The 20,256-nt window shown below is 37.2% G+C and overlaps 2 protein-coding genes and 1 long non-coding RNA gene across 3 annotated transcripts; 1 reads left to right on the top strand and 2 right to left on the bottom strand.

Annotated features, from left to right (window-relative positions):
* Positions 1-502: 502 nt before the first annotated feature.
* Positions 503-5,599, bottom strand: LOC138886957 (uncharacterized). The gene is made up of 4 exons (XR_011405923.1): positions 5,543-5,599; positions 2,848-2,898; positions 1,177-1,236; positions 503-554 (listed from the first exon to the last, which is right to left on the bottom strand). It is a non-coding gene; the product is annotated as an uncharacterized lncRNA (long non-coding RNA).
* Positions 5,600-8,859: 3,260 nt separating this feature from the next.
* On the bottom strand, positions 8,860-14,431 carry LOC104240245 (ruBisCO large subunit-binding protein subunit beta, chloroplastic-like). The gene is made up of 15 exons (XM_009795034.2): positions 14,315-14,431; positions 12,764-13,010; positions 12,538-12,663; positions 12,121-12,258; positions 11,935-12,030; positions 11,565-11,807; positions 11,226-11,460; positions 10,975-11,144; positions 10,813-10,890; positions 10,642-10,713; positions 10,435-10,539; positions 10,228-10,320; positions 10,046-10,138; positions 9,448-9,571; positions 8,860-9,362 (listed from the first exon to the last, which is right to left on the bottom strand). The coding sequence occupies exons 2-15, from the start codon at positions 12,992-12,994 to the stop codon at positions 9,349-9,351; spliced, it is 1,818 nt and encodes a 605-aa protein (XP_009793336.1). The 5' UTR covers positions 12,995-13,010; positions 14,315-14,431; the 3' UTR covers positions 8,860-9,348.
* A 2,328-nt stretch (positions 14,432-16,759) lies between these two features.
* On the top strand, positions 16,760-18,571 carry LOC104213148 (uncharacterized). Its single transcript, XM_070170414.1, has 3 exons — positions 16,760-17,071; positions 17,268-18,176; positions 18,293-18,571. Exons 1-3 carry the CDS (start codon positions 16,760-16,762, stop codon positions 18,569-18,571), a joined length of 1,500 nt encoding a protein of 499 aa, XP_070026515.1.
* The last annotated feature ends 1,685 nt before the right edge of the window (positions 18,572-20,256 follow it).

Genomic DNA, 20,256 nt, shown 5'->3' with positions numbered 1-20,256 from the left:
GCATTTGAAAAATTCTCCCAAATAGAAGGAGGGGCATTACGTCCCCTAGACCTTTCCCATCCCTCATACCAAAGGATGGCTATATCTCGGAGTCGAAAAGCGGCTAACTCAACTGCCTCTTTCTTTGTGGTATGCATAACCCGAAAAATCCTATGAAGCTGATCTATGAAATCCTGCGGGTCCTCCCTCTGATCTGTCCCCGTGAACTCTGGGGGATTCAAAGCAATAAACTCTCGGACTCTTGAACTCCCAGATCCCTCAGAAGGTCCTGCACTAGAGGATGCCCTAGCCTGTTGCTGGGTAGCTACCAACTGTGCCAACAAATGCACCACACCCCTCAAGTCCTGATCTGATGGAAGCGGAGGGGGAACTGGATGTGTGGTCTCCCTAGGAATCTCCTCAGGTGGCAGAGGAGTCGGTAATCGCTGAGTAGGGGTCTCTCCCTGCGACTCCGATTGGGCCCCATCTGTTGGGGGTACCCTGCTAGTCCCCTCACCTACTGTTGGTTCTCTCCTCTGACTAGCTGTAGTCTTCCTAGTTATCGCCATCTGTGCCTGCAAATGTCAATACGTAAGTTTAACTCAAATTTTCTACAACTCAGTGCTACAACACGATTTAGATTTGAAAAAAAAGGTAACCAACTCCTAGATGCCCTGTAGTCCCTTGCTTATATAATGTGGTGCACCACACATTTATAAACAAGACCCTACTAGACACGGCTTGTAGACTCCCTAGGACAGAACTGCTCTGATACCACTTTTGTCACGCCCCATGCCTAGGGGCGAGACTGGCACTCAGTGCCTCAACTATCCTTGCGTATCACCTGTGACTCAGAGACTTTGAACATGTAATGTCATATTCTTGGCCATGGGCTGCAAGAAAATGTACAATCTAAAATATAAATGTGAATAGAGACTAACGCTGACTAACCATCAACATAAGGCTGGGCCGGCAAGGCCGTCATATTTACTACAACTGACAAGCCAATAAAATATACGTACGGGGACTACCAGTCCAACATACTGCATTAACTGACAGGACATATCTACAAGCCTCTAATGATAGATGTACTATGATCGGAACAGGGACCCGACCTACCCATAACCTATCTACATATATACACAAGAAACACACCCCACTGCTAGCCCCGATAACTCCGAGAGAAGGGGAGCTTACCGATAAAGTTGATCTCAGGAAACACCTACTGAGGAGGTCTACCCGTCTGTCTGTCTGACCCTGCATGCATGAAATGCAGCGTCCCCAGAAAGGGACGTCAGTACGAAATAATGTACCGAGTATGTAAGGCAATATACTGAAAGCTGAAATTGAACTGATAATATAACAACTGAGAACAACTGGGAGTCAAATAAAGCTCGAGGATATGCTCATCTGATAATACTGACTCAATTCTCTCAATATAGTAAGTAAAATAGCTGTCCGACCCTATAAGGCTCGGTATACATATATATCTGCTCTGCCGTAGTAGGCTCGCTCATAAGCACTCGGCCATACTAGGCTCTGTATCTCGATCAACTGGGCTCGCCCATATGCGCTCGGCCACAGTAGGATCGTCATATAACTTACCATCTGATCAGAGGTTGCCCAATAGAGGCCTGCCCATCAATTATAGCTCGATGGTAATGAAAATACTTTTAATACTGTATATATGTAAACTTTCTACTCTTTGACCGGAAGAAGGAAATACTTAACTGAATATGCAGTCCCGACAAGAAGAATATGGTAACTTACAAAACTAGGAAAATATATGTAATTTGCGAGACTAGCAAAATATACATAAATTTCGGGATACAAATTTTTCTCTATGCCTCGTTATTAAACTTGTGTAATTACGATATCATGCTAAAATGAAGGAAATTAGCCTTAACATACCTTTTTCTTGAATTATTTGAATGAATCTGCTTTTGTGAAATTTACACCCGGATTCTTTGACGTTAGAATGAAATCGTGGTTGCCTCGAACGTTTTCTGATTTCAAAGTTCTTGTTTCTGAACGTTACTGTGTTACTACTCTTTGGCGAAATATAAGATTTGTTGCTTCAAGAAAACATTACTGTGTTGCTACTCTTTGGCTAAATAGAAGATTTGTTGTTTCAAGCTTCTTAATCCTTATGAATGAAAATGATTTTCTTTAATGCTTGCTTGTCTGATCAAAAGACAAGATACCTTTTTTTACATTTTTTAAACAAACCATTAAAATAAGACTTACATGTCTCATAATTAAGTCTTATTTGGATAAGGCTTTAGCCACATGGCTTTAATGACCTATGAGTCATTTTTTAGCCATTGTGGCCTTATGCCGTGTGGCTTTGGGTTATTTAATTAAATTTTGTCCGCTTATTAGTTAACTGGGTAATGTCCTGTTACCCGGTAATTAATCAATTACTCGCATAATTTAAAATTATCACAAATTACTTAAAATTATATTTATTTTATTATTATTATTATTATTTAAATACTTCATATATACTTTATATATTATACTACCATGGTCATATGGTACCTTGCATGGTACTAGTTTATAATTATCGGGTATTATCGCTTAACCCGTATTTTATCCCATATTGGCCACTTTCAACGAAACTCCTTTTCCCTAATTCGTGCATCCTTTAACATTCATGGAACTTATTTTTTCCGCTTGTTATAAATAGCTTAAGTATGTCAAGATGATCTCATCCCCGCGTCTGCGTCGGTTAACTAAAAACGAAATTGTAACGTACGAAAATGCGAGATGTAACAGGTATAAATACAATTGAAAGCCTGGAGTGTAAAAATACAGACTAATGAAATGAGGAGAGAGAAAATTAGTATTGCGAACGCCGACAGCTACCTTGCTAAACTCTGATGACTCTGCCTCCGATCTGCCAAAACATACTTGAATCTGCACACAAGGTGCAGGGATTAATGTGAGTACTCCGACTCAGTGAGTAATAATAATAAATAAAAACTGAAGGCAAGAAATCACGCAAAAACACAAGGCATTCCATGCTGAAGCAGTAAAATCACTTTAAACAGTAAAGCAGTGAGAAATCAAGTGAAAATTCCTTTTTCCAACAAGTAAAGCAAGTAGTTTGCAAGTGAGTAACAAAAATGAAAGAAATGTAAAAGCCCCTCGGGCAAAACATGTACAACAAACCTCCACTCGGGCTCAATATCAGAACAGCGACAGCCCCTCGGGCTCAGTCTCAGAATAGTATCAACCCCTCGGGATACCTCACAATAACTCATATCAACCCCTCAGGCATAGTATCAATCACTCAGAACAATGGGTACCTGCGCTCACTGTGGGTGTGCAGACTCCGGAGGAGCTCCTTACGGCCCAAACGCTATATCAAGCCACCTTGTGGCATCATCACTCAGCATATCCTCACATCACTCAAGCCACCTCGTAGCATAAATAGTATCTCAGGCCCTCGGCCTCATATCACTCGGCCTCACATCACTCAAGCCACATCGTGGCATAAATAGTATCTCAGGCTCTTGGCCTCATATCACTCGACCTCACATCACTCAAGCCATTTCGTGGCATAAATAGTATCTTAGGCATCGGCTTCATATCACTCAGCATATCCTCACATATGGCCATCGGCCTCACTCCGTCCGGAAATCATCATAAGCCCCTCGGGCATTTGTAAAACAGTAGTTCTCATCCCAAATACCATTTAGAAATATCATTTGAGTTTTCAAATCTGCATAAAAGCGGCTGAGTTTGTAAAACAATAATTATCAACAGGACTAAGTTTAAATATAAGTCAAAACAGTAAGGAAATAGTGATAAAAATTCTCAAAGGATTCAAATAATTGGCACGAAGCCCAAGTATGGCAATCAGTCCAAATCATGATGATAACAAATAAGTTTCAATCAAATATGCGGTAAAATCATCAATCGGGATGGACCAAGTCACAATCCCCGGTAGTAAAAAACTCCGCGCTCATCATCCAGCGCGTGTCTCACCTCAATATAGCACTACGATGTGCAAATTCGGGGTTTCAAACCCTCGGGACATCATTTACAATCATTACTCACCTCGAACTTGCTAATCCTCTAGCTCGCGATGTCTTTGTCTCTCAAATCGACCTCCGAATGCCTAGAATCTAGCCACAATAATTCGATTCAGTTAATAAAAAATATAGGAATTAATTCCATGTGAAATTTTACATTTTCCATTAAAAATCCGAAATTGCACTCAAAATTCGCCCGTGGGCCCCACGTCTCGGAACCCGACAAAAATTACGGAATATGAAACCTCATCCAACCACGAGTCCAACCATACCAATTTTACTAAAATCCGACATCAACTCGACCCCCAAATCTTCAAATTAAACTAAGAGGGTTTTCAAATTTTTCCCAACTAAAATCACCAATTAAATGTCAAAACTAGTAATAGATTCAGGTAATCTAACCAAAATTAAGTTAAGAACACTTACCCCGTTGTTTTCTCTAAAAATCTCCCGAAAATCGCTTCTCCCCGAGCTCCAATTTGGTAAAAACGGAAAATGGAAACTCAACATTCTGTCCAGAATTTCCGTGGTTACTGTTCATGGGTACTGTTCACGGTACTGTATACGGTGTACTCTTCATATGTATTGTACACGGGACTGTTCATATTTACTGTACATGGTACTGTACACAGATACTGTTCACGCAGGTACGGTTACTGTTCACGCGTGTGAAAAATGCAGAAACTGCCTAGAAAATTGCAGCAACTTTTCTTTTCACTAAAAAGGCTCTAACTTCATCATACGAACTCGGAATTCAATGATTCTTGTTCCTATGAGTCACAAATAATAATACGAACATAGTCCTTCAGTCGAAACTCAATTCGGAGCTCATTTGCTCAGTTCAATACCCATTTCGCTCGTTAAACAATTAACTCATGTTTCGTGTCAAAAACTCAATCGCGACTTGATAATATTAGACCAAACTTTCCAGATCAGTCCTATAATTCATTATCAAAATTTCGGAATTCTCAAAATCAAATTTTGATCTCTAGAACTAAAAATGGACCTTTGGATCATTACATGCTTATGCTCAAAACGGCAAAATCTTCCAAAAACTCTTCCAAAATATATCCGAGCCTCATGGGACCCCGACCAAACATGCCAACACACCCCATAACATAATTCAAACTTGTTACAACCTTCGGAACGCTCAAAACAACATCAAAATATCAAATCACCCTCGGATTCAAGCCTAAGAATTCCAAAACTTTCGAAATCCGAATTCGATCAAAAAATCGACCAAACGACGTTCAAATGGCCTGAAATTTTGCACACACATCACAAATGATATAACGAAGCTACAGCAACTCTCGGAATTCCATTCCGACCATCGGATCAAAATCTCACCTATCAACCGGAATTCGCCAAAATATTAACTTTACCAATTCAAGCCAAATCCTTCCACGGACTTCCAAAAATGCATTCCGATCGCGCTCCTAAGTCATAAATCACCCAACGAAACTATCCAAATCATAAAATTTCCGATCCGAACTCATATACAAATAAGTCAACTCTTAGTCAACCTTTCAAATTCAAAGCTTTCAACTGAGATTCTTCCTTCAAATTCATTCCGATTTTTCCTGAAAACCAAAACCAACGATCTACATCAGGCATAATACGTTACACGGGGCAAGTCATGCCCGAAAACTGGCGATCAAAATGCAAAAGTTCAAAACGACCGTTCAAAACTACAAGATAATATGAAATAGATAAAGAAAGAAGCAAAGACCAAAACTAGAGAAAAGTTGTTAATTAGGCACATATGATCTTCCTCCCCCTTTCAACACAAATATCCTATTTATAGAAATCAAATCTCATAAGGTGCCACGATGTCTCGTGGTTCTTTTGCCATGATGCGTCGTGCTTCTATTGCCATGATGTCTCGTGCTTCTCTTTTTATTCCTTTATTTACTTTATCATATATTTTTATTTCCTGCAAAATACTATTAGAAAATACAGATAATTGACATATTATATATATATATATATATTATTTAAAATAATTTATTTTTAAGTATATAATATATGAATATTTTATAGTCATCATGTACCTCCTCTAAGGGGTAAGCCTAAGGTTGAACGTGCTAAAACATCACTTGTATGAAATTTTTTTAAATATGATAAAGTCAATCAACGTGCTATATGTGAAAAATGTAAGCAACAATCTATACATACCAAATGTGGTGGGACGGGGGGTTTAATCAGGCACTCACTTAAAGAGCACAAATCTTTATGGATGCAAGCACAAATAGAAGCCGAAAAAATTAGGGAGCCTAGCACCGGTACTGACGCTCCTAGTGGATCTGGCGGGGGGTTCTAACTTTTTACAATAATATCTTGACCCTGCTTCTGGTACTATTTTACTCCCCTATAATAAAGATAGAGATCGTGAAAACTTAGCAAAAATGGTGGCTTACCTTTACTTTTCCTTCTCACCAAACTTTTGTGCATTACATACAAGAAACTTATAATCCTGCTTTTTAAGGTTTTCCTAAGACCACAGTTAGAAATGATGTTCTTAAATTTCAAACCAAATATCTTCAGAATATTCGTTGTGTATTTTTTCACTTAGATTGTAAAGTGTATATCACATCTGATATAGGTCGTAATCCTAATGGTTGTGATTATTTAACTGTTACCTGTCATTGAGTTGATCATCACTGGAACATGCAAAAACGTATTATTGATTTTAAGTTTGTTGATTTAAAACACACTGGAGCGTATATTACAACTATTGTTCTACAAATAGTTGATTTTCATGGGCTCATTATAAAGTTTTAACTGTTAGATATGCATGCTATATTTTTAACTTGGTTGTAAAAGATGGTATTAATTTATTTTCTGATGCGTGTAGTAAAGTATAACATGTTTGCGGCTATATTTTCCGTACTAATAAAGTGAGTAGACTTCGTGAATTTGCTCAACAATGTGTTAGTTCTAACTTTTTATATATAAAAAATCCAAAAGATGTTTGTACTAGGTAGATTTCTACTTACGAAATGCTTAAAGTTTGCTTATGATTATCGGGTGCCTATACAAAAGATATTTAATATGCATAATGGTATCCCTGCTGATCAAATTATTGATTCTGATTGGGATGAGATTAAAGAGCTTACTAAATTTTTAGAAATTTTTTATTATGCTACAAAATAATTTTCTGGTATATACTATCCTACTGTTACACAAATATTATGGTATATTTGTGAAATTTCGGTTGTATTTGATAAGTATAAAACAAATCCAACTTATGCACCGACCATTAATGAAATGATTGCAAAATTTAAAAAGTATTTTTTCGTTATTCCCCAAGTTTATTTAATTTCGACTCTACTTAATCCATCTTCAAAATTAAGAGGTGCAAAGGGACTTTCGTAAAATTTATGAGAATTTAGCAATTCAAAAAAAAAATGAACAACCATATCTCGAAAACTGCCAAGCTAACATATATTCTTATGCTAGATCAATGTTTGATAAATATAAATCTATGGAAACAATAGGTGATGAAACTTCTCCTTCTACTTCTAAGGTTAGAATAGAAGTTCTATGGGAAGGTATGAATGATATAATAGGTTTTGATTCCTCTATTGATGATGAACTTGATTCTTATCTTAATCAAGAATTGGAAAGTATTAAAGACGAAGAAGGCAACGAACAACTTTTGGCATGGTGGAAGGAGCGTGGCAAGGCTTTTCCAACACTTTTAATAATGGCCCGAGAAATCATGGCTATTCAAGCATCATCAATAGCATCAGAGAGTGCTTTTAGCGCGGCAAGATTTCAAATCGGAGATCATAGACATTCATTAGCGGAGGACAACCTAGAGCTTTCCGTATTATTCAGAGATTGGATTAATTCAGAAAAAAGAAATCTTGGTTTTGAAAAATTAACTACTATGAAAGAAGAAGAATACAATGAGATACTTAGCACTGGAGCAATGACGATATGGAACTCATGGAACATCAATCAACATTGTCAATTCCAGAACAATGTCCGAGAGAAATTATAGATAATTTACAACGAAGCTATATAGGAGCTTACAAATATTAGTATGATAATTTATAATTGGCTACTAAGAGGCCTAGTTCAAACTTCAAACAGAACTCTTCCTAGAAGGTGGCCGCGTAGATTAGGTGTTTTTCAAAAGAATTATATTTGTATGTGAAATTTGAAAGTTCTATTAATAAAATAAAAAGCTCTAAGCCTTGAATATTTTTTATGATTTATCTTACACTCTTACTCAGTTACTTAATTGCTTGAAATTATATTAAATAAATTACAACTCTATTATAATTACTAAAATATTCCATTACAAGTCTTTTATTTTAATATTTTATAATTCTTTACTTAGGTTCTTTATAATTTATTAAGTTTTAAGTTTATTAAATAAGTCAAAAAAACTAGTCATTGCAAACTTTAAAAACTTAGTTATTGCCAAAAAACTAACCGTTGCCAAACTTAATGCTTAAAAAATTAATTTTTAAAAAAAAAGGCCCACTTAGGCCTGCGAACCATCCCATCCCATCCCGTTTGTTAGCGGGATGGATGAGCCTACCGTTTCGTCTCGTATATCCCACCCCGTTCAGAGGCGGATCCAGGATTTAAAGCTTATGGGTTCCTATAACGACCTTAAGTAAATATACAATAAGTAACTGGGTTCACAATCAAATATTTATGGATATTTAATGAGTTTTTTAATACATATACAGGGTATATGCAAAAGCTACTGGGTTCAAGGGAAGCCACCTTCAATAGGATGGATCCGCCCTTGACCCCGTTTAGGCCCGTCCCGTTAGACGGCCATAATTTCATAAAGTATCTACTACTTGGACTGTCACCACAGTAACAGGGACAAAACTTTGATATACTCTCAAGCAATGTTTACAAAAATAGTTGAAATCCAACATCTCTTTTCCTCTTTGAGGAAACACTTTTGCCTGGCAAGTACTTCCAATCAAAATATAAGCGTGTTCTTTATTCTTATTTATCATTTTGCCCTACTCATAAAAAAATTGAATATTCCCAATAATGAATCACGTGTGGTTTCCACCAGCAGGTTCGAAACCACTACACGTACTAAAGCATCAAAAACAAAATTTCACTAAAAAATTTCCATTTCTAGAACTGAAGAAATAATAACCTATCCCGATAAACCTTTGCGTAAAGGACGGAACATGAGACCCCTTTCACTGAAAAAAGGAGCTCATCAATTAATCACCTCTACGTTACTATTCCTACTCAAGAGAGTCAAGACATACTATTCAGAGTGTAGTGGCACACTGCTGGACTTCGGCATACCCGTTCTCTGCATGTCCTAGCCTCCTTCAAATGCTTAGTATCCATAACCTATTTAATATCAAAATAAAAGAATTGATTAGTTCAGAAAGCCCATTCCGTTGCATTTTAGATGCATCTCACTAAAGATAAGCACCTGAATTGTCCATTGGGTTTCCAGCAACCACAGGTTCAGGCTCCTTGTTCTCAGTAACTACAGCATCTGATGTTAGAAAGGTCCTTGCTACAGAAGCTGCATGCTCCAAGCAACATCTTACCACCTAATTCCAAAAAATGAGGAAATAAGTAGATATTTGAATTCCGAGAAACTCAGGAGGAAACGTGGCTGTGACTGGCCCTCTATCAACACTCATTACTCTTTTGTAAGTCCAAAATGTTAGGAATTAAAAAACGAAACTTGCTCTCATTCAGACAGGTTGTTACAGAAACACACTGTTAATACGAGAAAGATTCCATAAGTATTTGCGAACAGAAAAAAATAAAAGAGAGGAGAAAATCAGATATGTATAGTTTGAACGTGACAGATATTGCTTTTGACTACAAGGAGGGCCATCATTTAAGTTCATCAAGTAGACATCATAAGAAGTTACACTGGATAAGTAATTCATGGGGGTTAAACTTCTGCACTGCTTGTACATATAGTTGAAATTATCTACATGTCTCTCAGCATGTTGTTTCTCTTTAGGATAGGTTTCACGATGTTATGCTAGAATAAAAGACTTTGAGATACTTACTTTTGTAGGATCAATTATACCAGCAGCCATTAAATCTTCATATTTTCCAGTGGCTGCATTATAACCATACTTCGGATTGTCATTGGACAACACCTGAAGAAAGATCATAAAACCAGTCAACGAATCATTGATACTCTCCTACAATGTGACACAAACAGTCAACCTATTTCAACCTTATTTACCTTCTCAATCACAACACTTCCATTGACACCAGCATTCTTGGCTATTAACTTCATAGGGTACCTCAAAGCTCTCTTGACAATATCAGCTCCAATCTGCAGTGTTTATGAAAACTGAATTAGTGTCATCTGCCTACAGAAGCCTTAACATGAACAGACAAAGCTTATGGTACACGGGATCATCCTCAACGAATTAAGAAGTTACATTACCTTTTGTTCATCATCATCAAGAGTTCCTTTAATGTCTTCAACTTTGGCAGCAAGCCGCAACAAGGTGCATCCACCGCCGACAACAATGCCTTCCTCAACGGCTGCCTTTAGTTACCAAAGAGCAATATCATTACCCCAGTAAGATTATACTTGTTGAGAGTCTCAAGTTCATAGAGATGCCATAACTGCATCGCCACTAAAACAAACCTTTGTCGCATTGAGAGCATCCTCTACTCTCAATTTCTTTTCTTTGAGTTCCGTTTCAGTTTGTGCACCAACCTGGAATTAAGAACCCCAGAACAGAGCAAGAACAATTATACTTGGCATATGACACCCAAAAAGACAAAATCAACCTAAATAACTGAATCATCAAGTAACCTGAATTACAGCAACGCCCCCTGATAGTTTTGCAATTCTCTCATTCAGTTTTTCCTTCTCGTAATCCTGTTCAGTTGCCTGTATGACAATCCAATATGGTAGAATTGTGAGTACTGCAACAAATTGATCCACATCCGAAATATCTATAAAACAAAGTTGCACCTCAACAATTCTTTTAATTTGGGCAATTCTTTTGTTTACTGCTTCCTGGGTACTACCATCACCAACAATTGTTGTTGAATCCTTTGACAACACCACCTTTCCAGCATGGCCTAAGACCTCGCTTCCAGCCCTGTCCAGGGATAAACCAACCTCCTCTCTGATGACAGTACCTGAGTGCACGTTGCAAAAACATACTTGACAAGTAAACACAACTTTCATGGAACACTACAATCACTTAATTGTCGACAGACCTCCAGTAAGGATAGCAATGTCGTCAAGATATTGGCTTTTTCGCTCCCCAAAACCAGGGGCTTTGAGTGCAGCAATTTTCAGTGCTCCTCTAAGTTTGTTCACAACCAGAGTGGCTAGAGCTTCCTGCTCAATGTCTTCAGCGATTATCAATATTGGGTATCCACCCCTGATTGCTTCTTCCAAAACATTAACCAAGTCCCTTGCATTTGTTATCTTCTTGTCTACCAGAAGCAGCTGAAAATTTAAAAAAACAATTTATCCATAACACATTCTTTAGTACATCCAGGAAATAGTATTCGAAGATAACATGCAAAAAGAAATGTCATGGCTAATCATACCTTGCAGTTTTCATATTCAGCTACCATCTTCTCATTGTCTGTAACAAAGTATGGGGAGATATAGCCACGGTCAAATTGCATGCCTTCCACAACATACAAGCTGTTCTCAGAACCTCTCCCTTCCTCAAGAGTCACTACACCTTTCCTACCCACTTTACCCATTGCTTCTGCTATCATATTTCCAACTTCATAGTTGTTTCCTGCACTAACTGCAGCTACATCCGCTAGTTCGCTGTCCTCAACCTAAACAATTATCAAGAAGGAATAAGAGCACAACTTTAGAAAGAATAGTTGTTTCAAAACCAAGTTTAGTGAAGCAGTTGTACTCAAGTCATCAATGAACTTTAACATAGATTTGCATAATTTTCACCTCTTTAGACATCTTTTTCAGCTCAGCGACCAGGGCTTTAGTGGTCCTCTCAATGCCCCTGGTAATCTGAATAGGGTTTGCACCAGCTGCAACCACCTGAATAACCAGCATTAAGGAAGCTACATCAATCATAACACCATCATATCCTCGAAATAGCTTGCAAAATGCAAGCAACTTCTTACAAACCTTAACACCTTCAGCTATGAGCCCCTGTGCCAAAACAACAGATGTAGTTGTGCCATCCCCAGCCAAGTCATTTGTCTTTGAAGCAGCTTGTCTCACCAAACTTGCACCAATATTCTCAACAGGGTCTTCCAGTTCAACCTGTAGAGCAACCCAGAGTATACATAACAACACATTTATTCCCACATAGTTGAACCATAGTAACTGGGCTGAATACTGCACTTCAAGTGTAATGAAATAAATAATGGAGTACAAAATCTTTTTAAAATAGCTTTATGAGTAATATGCAGAAAAAGCACAAAGCAAGAGCAATTTCAGCGTTTATTGCGGTCAATACATCATAAGGTCACAACACATGCACATCTTTTGACAGTTGAATACCAGAAGAACACAATCAGATAGCGGGTTTGGAAGGTTTACCTCTCTAGCTACAGTAACACCATCATTTACAATTTTGGGAGAGCCATACTTGCTCTCAAGAACTACATTTCTTCCTTTTGGACCAAGAGTAACACCTACTAAATTTGCAAGCTTGTCAACACCTGCCTGAATAGGAAGGCCACGGAATAACAAGAATTAATGGGGTAGACAAGAGGATGGGGTGTCCATCCAAGATAAATGAGTTAGAATTTCCTATCAAGCTTACTTGCAGCTTCCTAATGGCATCACCATCCTGATTGAAGTGTAACTTCTTGGTCGCAGCCTGAATCTTGAAATCGTATCTTTTCTTTAAAACTGTATTCTTTCTCCTGCCCCCTAATGAACTCGAAGAAATCGCAGAGAATGACGATAAAATTTCAGAAGAATTTATGAGTTTCTTATCCACTGCTTGGCTGGTGGAAGCAATCGAACAAACTGAAGTGAAGGTCGCAGCCATACTCAAGAAAAAAGGTCTGCAGCATAGGGCACCATTGCCAAACAAAAGGTATTAAAAACAGTCCATTATGTAGAAAAGAATACACACGCACAGTGAGTAAAATTAAAGATATAAATGCTGAAACGCAAGCACATTCTTGAATTAGGATGCAGGTACTATTGATGCTGTGACTTCATATACCGGTGACTCATATTTCGCATGCTTAACAACTGGGAATTGGTTGAAAGAAGTTCATAGAATAAGGAAGCATAAAGAGATCTAATCATACAGGCATCAACTCAAAAATCTAACAAAAGTAAACACTTCAATCTATACTCTTTTGGAGAGCCTTTGGTAGCAGGGGCGGAGCAAGCTCTGCCGTTATGGGTTTGGTCAAACTCCTTTGGTCCAAACGTTGTATTTGTCATAAGAAATTTATTGAATCTGAACAAATTCTTAATTTAGAATCCAGTAACTTAAAATAATTAGAATCCCCAACAGATAGCTTTGGTCCCTTTTTGGTAGAAAGAGAAGTTCAAGAAAAAAACTTGTGCAGCAAAACTTTAAAGGACTATAGCATAAGCCCATAATCTTTAAGAAAATAACCAAAAGAAAAATTCAACAATTGATGTGCATATGCCTCATCCATCTGGATGGTCAATCCAAGAGCAATATTTTCGAGGTAACACATAAAATAATCATTAAATGTTCTATTAAGTGTTCTACTTCAAGGAGACCGCAAATATATATAAGGAGAGCTAACTAACTAAAATCACGGACATTTTAAATCCTCCCTCTTATCAGACAGTCTTTCTGTTCCTCGAGCCTATTACTAAAAGGATTACACATTAGAAAAAGAACTGCCAATCTGTACTTTTCCAGTATTAGTTTATGAAGTGCTTTGAGATTGCGTCAGTGCGAGTTGGAACCATGCTAAAACAATTGCCTTATCTTAAAGGATAAATTATTGATTATTAAACTAAAACAAGCCCAATAAAGGGGAATGGATACTAGTAGGGATTGAGGCGCAGCTGCTGTAGTTTGAAATTGCTCCATGGAATTACTAGTAAAAAGAGCCGAATTAATTTGGAAACTGCAATGCAACTAGCTTCAAAGTTTAAACAAACGGATTGTGTCTAAATATCAGAAAGCGTGAGGTTTTGTTTTATGATATTAGCAACAGTAAAGCCACAGAGATTAAGTTCCAAACTAAGCAAACTTTAGCCAATAGATGATAAAGCTATTCAGTCGCAGACTCACAGTTTCAAACAGAAAGGAATGCACTAAACAAAGTCGGATAAACTGACAGATTAAGATTGAAAGAAGACTGAGGAAGAGTACCTAAGCTAGCTCGTAAAATTGGTGAATGTGGAAATGAAAGACTAGGGTTTTCTAGAGCAGTCAAATGGAGAAGATAAGGCTTCGTCCACTGGAAGCTCAATTTTCTAGAAGTTCAATAATTTGGGCAGAAGCAGGGGTATATATATATATGGTGAATTTTAATTTAAGTTTAAAAAGGAAGTTCCGTAAAGTTGCATCTTAGAACCTTGTAGTTATCGTGATGTGCACATTGCTCCTTGTATTTCTTTAAATCTTTCCCACCCGTTTACATTTAACCCAACTCGAGAAGATTTAACCGCGAATGGACCCCGTAGATTCTGAATTGAGGAAATGACACTCATTTTTTTCCTCATAAGAGAAATTAAAAAAATGACCTAATCAACTAAGAAAGAGGTTGATTAGCAATCACGAGTTAATAAAAAGGCGTAATACATACGGAGACACCTAAAGTTGGCACGACCTTTCGCTTAGACACTTAAACTAGACCTCTTTCCAATTAGACACGTTTCTTGGGCAATTCTCATACCAATTAGACACGTTTTTTGCTGGCTTATTAATTAACCAAGCGCGTGTTCTGCAATCTCCGTCTACGTGGCAAAAGTAACCATTATAAATCGTGTCACATCATTTTATTTGTCCACCTCACTGCCCACCTCAGCTATATAGTGTTATTTCCACTAAAATACAGATAACTAGCCCTAAACAAACATCTAAACATATTACCATTGTTCCTTTTACCTTCGATGAAAATGAAGAAAGGTCCTACCACTGTTAATCTTCTTCTTCTTTTGGTCAATGGTGTTGGAATCTAGTATTTCCACTGATTTCTCACTGTATTTACAACGCTTCAAGGTCCAATCTCTCCTTATTTTCTAGTGCTACAGCTAGGGCTAAGTAATCTGTAAGTTATTTCTCAAGCTAGGGTTTTTTTGGGGTTTTCCTTTGTGCTGATCCCTTGTCGTCTTATGTAAGGGAATATTATGGAGGATGACTATATTTTAACTCGCTTTCACCATGGGGGTACATTTATCGAGCAACCTGTCCCACTATACCAAGGGGAATTAGATGTTTTTGCTGTTGCTATCGATAAAGACCATTTTAGTGTTGTCGAGTTGTCTGTTTATGCTAAAGATCTTGGGTATGCAGTTGTCGAAGGGTTTTATTGTCAAAAGGAAAAAGATGGTGATTTTATCAAAGTCTTTTCTGATTTTCAGTTATATGAATTTGTGAAAGATTTAAAACATGGTGATATTTTGGATGTTTATTTGCGTCATGGTGTGAGTCAGCCTGAAGTAGTCGAAGAAAATGTTGGTCTTTTATGTGGGGTAGAAGTAGGTGGGGGTGGTAATGACCAATTTAAAGCTAGGGCAACACTTGGGAGTAATACAAATACTGAAGAACCTATTGAGCCGCCTACTGAACCAACTCACAATGCTGTTGAACCACCTATTGAGCCTCTTATTGAACCAACTTTGAATGATGTTGAACCAACTCACAATTCTTCTGAACCAACTGTAAATGTTGCTGATGGAGATGAACCACCGGACCATAATGTTAATGAAGATGAAGTGCAATCAGATGTTGAGAGTAGTGAATCAGAAGAAGATGTTCTTCCAGAAGAAGATGATTCAGATGTTGATGATGAATTGAGATCTCTAAGGGATGAAATGAGGAGCAAGAGGCAGGGTAAGCAGAGGAAAAAACCAATTACAATAGATGAGATACCACTAGGAGAAGCAGGTATTGACAGAGGATTTGAGGATATTGGAAGAAACACGACTTCAAGATATGTAGGTAAATTAGGTGGTGATGAGCAGTTTATTGATAGTTCATAGGCTGATAGTGAAGATAGCACAGAAGAGTTAGATCCTGAAGCTATTCCTGGTGTTGATATACCAGCAAGAAGGAGGAGTACAAAAGTCAGGTATGATCCTGATTGTGAAGTTGCTATATTTGAACTTGGGATGATTTTTGAGAATGCTATAGAGTTTCGGAAAGCATTAGCAAATTATGCAATTGAGTACAAGGTGCAGATTAAATTGAGACGAAATGAACCACATAGGGTGAGGGCTAAGTGTAAATCAAAGATATGCAAATGGGTGTGTTATGCTTGTATTGATAGAGATTCAGGTGATTTTAAAGTAAAGAACTACTACCTAGTACATAAATGTGATACTTCAAATAAGAATAAGTTGTGCACTTCAAAGTTTGTTGCAAAGAAATTCAAAGATGAAATAACTAAGCAGTCCCCACATAAGGATATGGGAAATACAGGAGTTGTGTAGGGACAAGCTAGGATTGTATGTTGGCAAGACAATTTGTTATAGGGCTAAACTGTGTGTTCTCAGAGAGTCCATGGGTGATTGGAATATGGAGTTTGCAAGGTTATGTGATTATGCTGATATGATAAAATAGACCAATCCTGGTAGCTCATGTTGGGTAAGGATGGACAGTGAAACTGAGCCAGGAAAAAATCTCTTTGTTTACTTTTATGTGTGCTTTGATGCATTGAAGAAAGGTTGGTTAGAAGGATGTAGGAGAATCATAGGTTTTGATGATTGTTTCTTAAAGGGTGCTTGTAAAGGTGAGCTTCTAGTTGTTGTTGGCAAGAATGGAAATCAGCAAATGTTTCCTATAGCATGGGCAGTTGTGGACCAGGAGACAAAATATAGCTGGAGTTTTTTCATCAACTACTTGAAAGATGATTTGCAATTGGGAACTGGAGAAGGATTGACTGTGATGGCAGATATGCAAAAGGTAAGTATTCTGTTCTGTTGTCTCTTAAGTAGCCTATTAAGTAATTTTGGTATTTGATGTTCATTAATGTGATATGTTCAGTTGTTAAGTACTTAAGTATTCTGTTATTTTATTAAGTAATTAGTATTATGTTGCTGTTAAGTATTCAATTTTGTGTAGTAATATGCTGTTGTAATTTGAATTAATTATTGTGTAGGGATTTGCTGCAGCTATGAATGAAGTTTTACCTAATGCTGAATTTAGGATGTGTGCCAGGCATATATGGTCTAATTGGCATAAGAAATGGAAAGGAGAGGAAAGGAGAAAACAGTTTTGGAGGTGCTCTAAATCTAGTTATGAAGTTAAGTTTAAAGATGAGCTTGAGAAAATGGACAAACTTGGTAAGGATATTTGTAGGGATTTGTTATATTATCCAAAAAAGTCATGGGTTAGAGCTTATTTTGAAGTGCATTCCAAGTGTGATGTTGTTGAAAATAATATGTGTGAGACCTTTAATTCATGGATTTTAGCTTCTAGGCATAAATCAATTATAACTATGTTGGAGGAGATTAGAAGGAAAATAATGACTAGGCAAGTGGATATGTTGAAATATACTGATACTTGGATATCTAATATATCACCTATGGCAAGGCTATTGTTAGAGGATAGCAAAGACCATGCTAGAAAATGTACTGTCCTTTGGAATGCTAATGTTGAATTTGAGATTGGAGAAGGGTTGCATAAGCATGTAGTTAATCTGACTGATAAGGTTTGCACTTGTAGAGCTTGGCAGTTGAGGGGTATTCCATGTCAACATGTTGTTCTTGCATACTATCACATAAACGAAGAACCTGAACAGGCAGTAGAGCATTGGTATAAGAGGGATACCTTCTTAAAAGCATATAAGTATTTCATCCAGCCTATGACAAATATGAAGATGTGGCCTGAAACAAACAATCCTAAGATAGAGCCTCCCAAACCTAAACCCATGCCTGGTAGACCTCAGAGGAACAGAAGAAAAGGCAAAGATGAACCAAAAAAGAAATATGGAAAGTTGTCCAAGTGTGGAGTGAAAATGACATGTTCCAAGTGCCATCAACAAGGACATAACAAAAGATATTGTAAGGTAAATATTTCTTGTCAAATATTTCCTGTTGCCATCACATGTTTCCTGTTGTTCATATGAATGTAGTAATCTGTTTCCATCACTGTTATTCACTGATGTTGCTTAATGTTATGTAGGCTGAAAATTGGATGCCTTCACAACAAGGTAGCCAAATCTCACAAGGTGCTAGCCAACCTGATGCAGCTGGAAGCTCAAGCCAACCTACAAACTCTATGTGCTTTGATACAACAAGGTTTAGAAGGGTTAATGAAGCTAGAAGCTCAAGCCAACCAACACCAAGTTCAACAGATTCAAGCAGGCCTGCTAGAAGAGGATTAGGTAGTCAACTTCCTCCAAAGGGTAAAGCAACTACCAGCCAAAAAAAGAGGAAGGGGTGCAAGCAAAGAAGATGCTGAAAAAGGAGCACAAAAAAGGTCCAAAAATGTTGGATTTGGCATCTACACAGCTACAAGTGGAACTCAAATATTAAAGGTATATAATCATACATATTTCATCTATAATATGACTTACAAATAACTTACTGATTGTGGTTCATTATTTGGCAAACTGCATCCCGGAACATCAAGCCAACGAGTTATGGTAAGTGGTTCAACTTATAAGAGTGCAGCTCCAACAGGAATTGACCTTGGTTTTAAGGGTAGAGGCTTGAGGTGGAAGGGTCAAGATGCTGTCACAACTTCCCAATTGCAGCAGATGAAGGCAAACTTCAGCAAGAAGTAGTATCTTAGGAACTTATTTTGTCTATATGTTATGTAGCAGCAACCTATTATATTTTGGGATCTAGTTTTTGAGGAACTAAACTTTAAGTTGTATTCAGTCGTGTAATCTTACTGTTCTGTTTTGGATATATGTTATGCAGTTGCAACTTCAGCCTTATTTTGTTTGTTTTGGCAGAATAGTTACTCTATGTTCTGAATAATTACTCTATAATGCAGCAACTTCAGTCTATATGTTCTGCATTTGGAAACTGCATCTTATGGTTCTATGCCTTGTACAGAAGTTGTATATTACATCACTTTCAAAATTCAACAACTGTAAATTAAAACAACTGTTTCAACATCTGAATATAAACAGAAGTTTATAACAAAATTCAGTTGTATTTATACAACATCTGAATATTACAACAACAGTTTCAAAACAGAAATTTAAAGCAACAACAGAAGTCCGTCTTCTTTTAGCTCATCAGTCAACCAAAATTCATCAGTCATACAGTTTCCATAAAACGACCAACAATACAACAACAATCGTCAAAAGGATCCGTCTTCTTTTTGCTCGAACTTTCTCCTCTTCAAAAGCTTTGACTCTCTTTAATAAACCCCAAATTATATTCTTCGCTTGAGTAGGCATCTCATCGTCATACCAATAGAAATAATCACATCCACTCTTTTTCTACAAATATCACAAAACACTTTTAATCAATTTTTATCAAAGAAAATAATTCATAAAACAGAATTTACAAATTATGAACAAACAATTTACCTTTCCGTTTTTGCAAGCAAAAAACCTACGACCTGGGTTTAATTGGGTCCAAGAAGTATTCAACTTTGGAGAAACACCACACTTACAGATTCGAGCAGCAACGCAAGGTGACATTGACGAGTTCGTCGATTCCGAGAAGTTTGACATTAATAAACACGGCAACAACAGAAATGAGAGGAATAAGAGAAGAGAAGAAATTAATTGATACCAAGAAGAGAACAGAAACGAGAGAAAGAAGAGAAGAAAAGATTTGCTGGAGAATTGTTGGAGAAATCTGAGAAGAAGAGAAGAGAACAAATAGGGTTTTTAAGAATTGGGAAAGGGATTAGGGTTTAAATAATAATTGACAATCCATGTTACCGTTATGTGTCTAATTGGGAAAGGAAAAGTCACTTTTTGGAATCCTTCACGCGCCTAAATAGGTTTGAAGTCACGCTATATGCCACCAGCAAAAAACGTGTCTAATATGTATGAGAATTTCCTAAGAAACGTTTCTAGTTGGAAAGAGGTCTAGTTTAAGTGTCTAAGTGAAAGATCGTGTCAACTTTAGGTGTCTCTGTATGTATTACGCCTAATAAAAAAATTGATGGAAGTTGATTAG

This window comes from Nicotiana sylvestris, chromosome 3 (assembly GCF_000393655.2).
Source record: "Nicotiana sylvestris chromosome 3, ASM39365v2, whole genome shotgun sequence".
Taxonomy (NCBI): Eukaryota; Viridiplantae; Streptophyta; class Magnoliopsida; order Solanales; family Solanaceae; genus Nicotiana; species Nicotiana sylvestris.
The sequence above is the reverse complement of the archived record's forward strand: the minus strand, read 5'-3'. Positions and strand labels throughout refer to the sequence as shown.

What these genes read in the sequence shown, in the direction of transcription:
- LOC104213148 (XM_070170414.1), top strand. Translation starts at nt 16,760, where the DNA reads ATGGACAGTGAAACTGAGCCAGGAAAAAATCTCTTTGTTTACTTTTAT. An exon ending in TGATGGCAGATATGCAAAAG is followed by an intron (nt 17,072 to 17,267) that starts GTAAGTATTCTG and finishes ATTATTGTGTAG; the next exon opens with GGATTTGCTGCAGCTATGAA. An exon ending in ATAACAAAAGATATTGTAAG is followed by an intron (nt 18,177 to 18,292) that starts GTAAATATTTCT and finishes AATGTTATGTAG; the next exon opens with GCTGAAAATTGGATGCCTTC.
- LOC104240245 (XM_009795034.2), bottom strand. Translation starts at nt 12,994, where the DNA reads ATGGCTGCGACCTTCACTTCAGTTTGTTCGATTGCTTCCACCAGCCAA. An exon ending in TGAAAAAGATGTCTAAAGAG is followed by an intron (nt 11,808 to 11,934) that starts GTGAAAATTATG and finishes ATAATTGTTTAG; the next exon opens with GTTGAGGACAGCGAACTAGC. An exon ending in GTATAATTGATCCTACAAAA is followed by an intron (nt 9,572 to 10,045) that starts GTAAGTATCTCA and finishes TTTTGGAATTAG; the next exon opens with GTGGTAAGATGTTGCTTGGA.